Source organism: Alligator sinensis, unplaced genomic scaffold (assembly GCF_000455745.1).
Source record: "Alligator sinensis unplaced genomic scaffold, ASM45574v1 scaffold215_3, whole genome shotgun sequence".
Classification (NCBI taxonomy): domain Eukaryota; kingdom Metazoa; phylum Chordata; order Crocodylia; family Alligatoridae; genus Alligator; species Alligator sinensis.
The window spans coordinates 1,370,577-1,376,808 of record NW_005842175.1 but is presented as its reverse complement, the minus strand read 5'-3'; the positions used below and the strand labels follow the sequence as shown (position 1 = coordinate 1,376,808).

Sequence of the window (6,232 nt, the reverse complement as noted above, 5' to 3'; positions counted from 1 at the left end):
CAGGAGGAAAGCAGTGGGTGAGCAGGAACCCAGGATATGGGAAAGAAGAACCTCAAGCTACAATTGAGGAATAATAAAGGATTGTTTTTTGGTTTTTCTTTTAAAGAGTATGCCTTGCCATGAAGATAAAGTACCTATAAACGTAGGATCCTGAATGAGATAAAAATGAGATAACATCAGGAACTCCGACAGGAAGGAGAAGAGCATATACCGCAGGTATCTGGTCAGACTTAAGTACTACCTCTTAAAGAGAAAGACAGGTCCTTGCAAAAGGAGAAAAAGCATATCACCAGGGAGAAGAGAGGCAAATTCCTGCCTCTGCAGAGATTAGAAGACTTCAAGGCACAACATTTGCTTGACCTGTACATGAAACTGAAGTTGCATCCTTATGTGTACTCACAGCGCACCTTCATTCTCTCCTCCCCCCTGAAGCTCACATACACAGAGCACTGGGCCCACACAGCACACAAAAGCAACAAAATCAATCATCCCAGGTACCTGGCAAGATGCCCTAAAGCCACAGTGGGAATTCAATATGAACAGGAGAACAAGGAAGAATGAATAATTCAGACACACCGATTCATTTACATGATGTTGCCAAGGCAAAATAAACCCAATGTGCATTGACTTCAGCTTCTCCGCGCTAGTTTGCAGCCAGGGCTGAAGCCTGCAGTGAGGGGGTGCAAGGTACCTATGGGGCACTTGTTCCATTTCACAGCAGGGAGGTCAGAGTCGCTCTGTTTCCCATGAGATGAACCAAAGAGGCGGTCCTTCTGCCTGCTGCGTTATACTTACAGAAACCAGCAAGGCCTGACTGCCTATGCCACTATAAGCAGCAGAGCTCTCCCACACATTATGCAGAACTGGTTCCCCTGTCTTACTGGAAAGGGAAAGTGACTAGGATCAAGTGTTCCTAGGGTTACCATACATCCAGGTTTTCCCGGACATGTCCTCTTTTTTGGCCCCCTGTCCTTGTGTCCCAGTGGGTTTTTAAAATGCAAGCCAATGTCCAGGTTTTTGCTTTGCCTCTGCTTTCCTGGGCACTAGCAGCTTGGCTGCCTGGCGCTGGGAGCAGTGAGCAGGTGACTGACTGTTGGGGGTGACGGGCAGGTGATTGACTGTCAGGGGTGACGTGCTCTGCATGCAGGCCCTAGCAAGCTGCTCCCAGGTAAGAGACACAGAGTGTGAGCATGAGCACAAGCACATACATGGGAGCTACATGGGCAGCAGGGCTGGGAGACATGGTACTATAGGTCGGGAGTGAGAGGCACCTGCAGGGCTTGGGGGGAGGGAGGTGCATGGAGCTGCAGGTCAAGAGTGTGGGGCACCAGCAGGGATGGGGGGGCAGGGGGCTGTGGGTCAGGAGTGAGGGGCACCAGCAGGGCTTGGGGGGGACAGGGAGCTGCGGATTGAGAGTGCAGGGCACCAGCAGGGCTGGGGGAGCAGGGGCTTAGGAGCAAAGGGCAGAGACAAGGCATGGGCATATCATGCCCCCCCCACACAGACAATCATATTCCCTCTCCCTTCCCCCCCACAGGTGTCCTCTTTTTTGATACTGGAAATATGGTAACCCTAAGTGTTCCTGAACAGTCCAAGAGCTTATAAAAGGAAACAGACAAATCCTAGTCATTCCTCCCTTGCACCCTACAAGAACCACTCCTTCCACATAGGAAATGTTTCAGAAAAGGTGGAAAGGCTGGGGGGGGAGGGGGTGGAAAGGGGTTGGGAACAGGCCCAAATGCCACAGAAAAGAGGAAATTATTGCCATTTTTTCCCCCATGACCATTACCATCCTGAGTCTCTATTACTGTATTGCATCATTCTGCAGAAGGAACTGCGGGTCAGACTTAAAAACTACCACATTGGACTGTAATATCTCCAAGTAACTGATATCTATCAAGGCATGGATACACACAACACCTGGAAAGGTTTCAAATATGGTTTAAATCTAAAGCTGACAAACATACAAACTCATTCAACTGGTTTAAATATACCTGGAACAGTTCAAAAGTACACCTGGAAAATCAAGGACTACTTTGAACTGGTTCAGTGTTACACATGAACACGGAGCTTTCTGTGATGTGTCTGGTCAGTCCTCCAGATATTCCACACTGCATTGCTCCTGCTGCACGCACTGCAAATGGGTGCTGTGAGCTACATCCTCACTCCCTAATTGACTGCAGCCCCTCATCAGGTCCCCCTAGCCTCTGGGAATAACAAGTACAGGTCTATGCATTTTCCTCCTTCCCCAAGTCAGGCATGCACACTGCAGAGCTTGGTTGTTGGCAGTTTATTTTACTGAATTCATGTTTAGGAAACAAGGGAAAGCAGAAAAGTGACAATTGTCCCCCATTCCCAAGTCATCCCCACCCCCAAACTCCCAAAGCATGGGTGCAAACACCTGCCTGCCATATGCTCACTGTGAGGCATGCTAGGATGGGTGCTCATTTACTTTCCCTGGTGCTGGAGCCCCAGTACTTCACATAATTGTGAACCCAGTCTCAATCAGCGACATTTCAGAATGATGAGACCAGCACCTCGTCGGTCTTGGCTGAAAATAGTTCTCTTTCATATCTTATGCCCACAATGACTCTTCTAGTGACTGATTCATGGACAAGCACTTTAAACCAAGGTTGCCCTGGGCTTGCATCAGTGACCTATGTTTCCTCATTTCCATTCCTGATAAATCATGAACCACTCCCCTTCTCTGTGCGCGCACGTGCGCATGTGTGTGTGTGTGTACGTACACATGGATGCACACACGTACAGAATGTTGAATGATATCAGATGCAAGTGCACAGATGCAAGTGGATGAGGTCCACTGTGCTTGATGGGAACCTTTGGGGGGGAAAAATCCATTTTCTACTCCCCTCCCCACCCCCAAACAGATTAACGATGCAATGCAGCTTGAAAACAGATGTTTGTCCCCTTACTGACTCCTCTGAGGCCTGAAAGGAGTTGGGTTGCAGTTCACTGGACAAAGAATGCCCAAAACTGATGCTGAAGCCACAAGTAAGCCTCTATTAGCCATGATGCAAGAGGGAACTTCCTTCTCTTTCTTAAGTATTCCTTCTGTTGATCTGCTATTTCAGGTTTGCTGGGTTAGGGGCCCTGAAGTATACAAATCTGTACAGGTCTCTGGGAATCTAGTTTAGATAGAAAGCATTAAAATAACATTTTTTTAAACTGAATTAATATATTGTGCATTTAGACGGGGTCCTTTGACAGCTGAAACTTTACTGGAAAAAAAAAAACAGTTGTCAGTTAGTGCCTCTTGGTTTACAAAAGGGAGGGAAAGAGAAAGAAAGGAAGGTGGATTAATTCCTGTTATGGATCACACATGCACGCAAACATGCACCTTTTTCAGTTAACAAGAATTACTGTATCACTAAGTCTAGCAATGCTTCAAGATAACAAGATGACCGTTCCTAAAGAAAAGCAACTGATTTGGAAGAGGAGATGAGGAAAGCAAGACCAAACTCTGCTCATCAGTGCTGCCTCCTGAAATATATTATGCTAAGAACATTGTTCACATTTGATACTAAATCAAACTCTAAAGGAAATAAATCCTCAACATCTACAAGAAGTACTTTTTAAAATAAATTAGCAATCCTAACCTCAGGATCTAAAACCATGCACCAAACCCTTCTTCCTCCTGCTACTCCCCTCTAGGAAGCACCAATCAGGCACAATATGGAAACCATCCCAACTGCATGAGTCATTACAGTCATCCCAGAGGGGTAGGATCCAGAGGGCAGCTGGAAACAGCTGCTATGAGATCAACTGGAATGGAGAATGGAGAGAAACAGGGAGAAAGTCATGGTTCAGTTTCACACAAGGTCCAATCTTGCCCATTTTAAGAGGGCTTTTTTATTTTCTTGCTTTGGCAGAACAATCAGACTTCCCATCCCCTAGCCCCTCTAGGAGCATTTCCTCATCCAAGTGGAACAAATCTATCATTTTGATACAGTTGACATCATGATGAACTCCAGATCTCAAAAGAAACTCTCATGTGACTGGGCCTTCTAATGATCAGAGAAAAACCCCTCAGAGTGTCTCCAAGAGATGAAGCATCATCTGTATCCCAAATGAAAGAGAAAAAAAGTCTTCAAAGGGAGAAGGGAAAACCAGTGTTCTGACATCTGGAGAAGAGGGCTTTGACTAGTGTGAATAAGCTATTTCATGTACACTGAAGTTCTACCACAGGAAACAGTTACAGACCTCACTTCTCTCTTCCCTTCCCCTCCCCCTCCAAAAACACACAAACATTTCATGGAATGACCCGATTTCCTGCAATTTAAAGCTCTTCTCTAAAGTTTTTCCCTATTTTCTTATGAGCACAATGTATCCTGCATACAGATCATACCAATTCTGCTTAGGCAGATTTTCAAAGTCAGAGAAAGGATAAAAATGCTCTCTCCCCCCCACCCCATGAGCCTTGACTTCACTATCAAAGCACCAAAAATGACCATCGGTTACCTTTATTACAGCATAATCTGTGAAGAGACAGAGGGCTACAGTTGCCAGACAAGGTGTTTCAGCCTTTATATGCACACAGCAAAACAAACCAGACGGCCACTGATAAGGTTAAACTGCCTGAAACACGCTTTTATGCCCTTCGTTTGCACACTCCACTCTTTCTACAGTAAAAGATTAGGAACTGAATTTTTGCCATAACCTTCAACCCCTTGGGAAAGGGCAAAAGAACAACAGAGAAGGGATATTTCTACAGGAGAGGACATAGCTAAAATGAGGTCAGATTCGTTTCTTTGCCATGTGTGAAGTTTGCTAGTTTAGGGTATCAATTTCTGATGACAGCCTAGCACCAGTCAGATGTGCAGATCTGTGCTGGACAGCAGTACATCTGAATCTAAAATGAGAGATGTCCCTTCTGAATAAGAGAGGAGGGTGTGAATCTTTCCATTTGGACTGGCCCATGAGGTGGAAAACACGACATACACAGCCAAACCTTATTAGAAGGCATCTCCAGCTTCTCTCTGCTGTTGCTTGTTCACTATGACAGCCAGGCTATCAGTCACACAGCTAATCAGCATGTGATCCTCTCCCCTCCCCCAACCTCAGTATGCTCCTCCTCTGATGTGTGGCAGTAATTGCCTTCCCTATTAGCCCACAGCAATAACTGCTGCCATGGCAACTAGCAATGATTTCAATAAGTCCAGTCTGTTTTCAAGGGCAGCAGGCGCGTGCCAGCAGATGAGTATTGCAGACACACACCGAGAGGGAGAAGGACCAGCCATCAGCTGCAAGGTCAGAGTTTAAAACTCACAAGGCACGAACAGCAGCCTCAGGATGAATGAATATTTTCTTTCCTTTTTCCACAGAGGAAGGCAAAAAGAGTCGAGATCATTCTAAAAAAGGGTCTGGATAGAATATAAATAGCGATGGTAGCAGAATACTAGTGTCAAGTAAGCAAAGGGACTCCTCCCCCCGCACTCTGCACGCAGAATAAACCAATCTTCAGCCACGCTTAGTGTACGTACACACACACACACACACACACACACACACACACACACACACACACAGTCTCTGCAAGTATAGATGCTGGCCCTCAAAACGCCAAAGAGAAATGAGAACTGCGAGTACTCTTGGCAGAACAAGCCTTGATCTGTAAGAAACAGAACAGGCCACATGGGCCACAGAAATGCAGTCTTTAATGGCTTCATTTCTTTTTAAACGCACAAGAGTCTCTATCTCATTTCACTTTCCAAGTCTGCTAGGTTCCTCTAGGTCAGGCTTGTCCAACATACAGCCCACGGGCTGCCATGCAGCCCACCAAGCCATTTTCTAAGGCCCGAGGTGCTGCAACAGGAGACTAAAATAAACACTGTTTACTGTTGTTCCCACCCCTTGTCCCTCCCCCAGCCCCTCAGCAGCTTCCTAATGGCTGCTGAAGGGCTGGGGAAGAGACAAGGTTCCCACACGCACCGTGTCAGCTTGACATTGCTGACATGGGGCAGCTCCTTCCCTCCCCCCTCCCCCTCATTTCACTGTGTCCCTTCCTGGCCCCGCCCCTCCCTTCCTCATTTGCATTCCGGCCCCGCCCTGCACCAGTCCCCGCCAGCCATGCAGGCTGGAGTAGGTCGCAGTGCAGCGAGCAGGCAGGTGGGGCTGCCAGCTCCGAGGGATGCTGCGGCCGGGCCTGTGGGAGGATGCTGCTACTCCTGTGGCTGTCAGGGCGGGAAGCTGGTGCTGCTCCCGCCTCCCCCCG

At 47.3% G+C, this 6,232-nt stretch overlaps 1 protein-coding gene across 8 annotated transcripts in view; it reads right to left on the bottom strand.

Annotated features, from left to right (window-relative positions):
• Window positions 1-4,999, bottom strand: part of RBFOX2 (RNA binding fox-1 homolog 2) — a 230,301-nt gene extending 225,302 nt beyond the window's left edge. For all 8 annotated transcript variants that reach the window (XM_025206858.1, XM_025206857.1, XM_025206861.1 and 5 more), the window contains exon 1: window positions 4,970-4,999. In XM_025206858.1, coding sequence (XP_025062643.1) covers window positions 4,970-4,984 — 15 coding nt within the window. In that variant the 5' untranslated portion in view covers window positions 4,985-4,999. The remainder of the gene's footprint in view (window positions 1-4,969) is intronic.
• Between the last annotated feature and the right edge of the window lie 1,233 nt (window positions 5,000-6,232).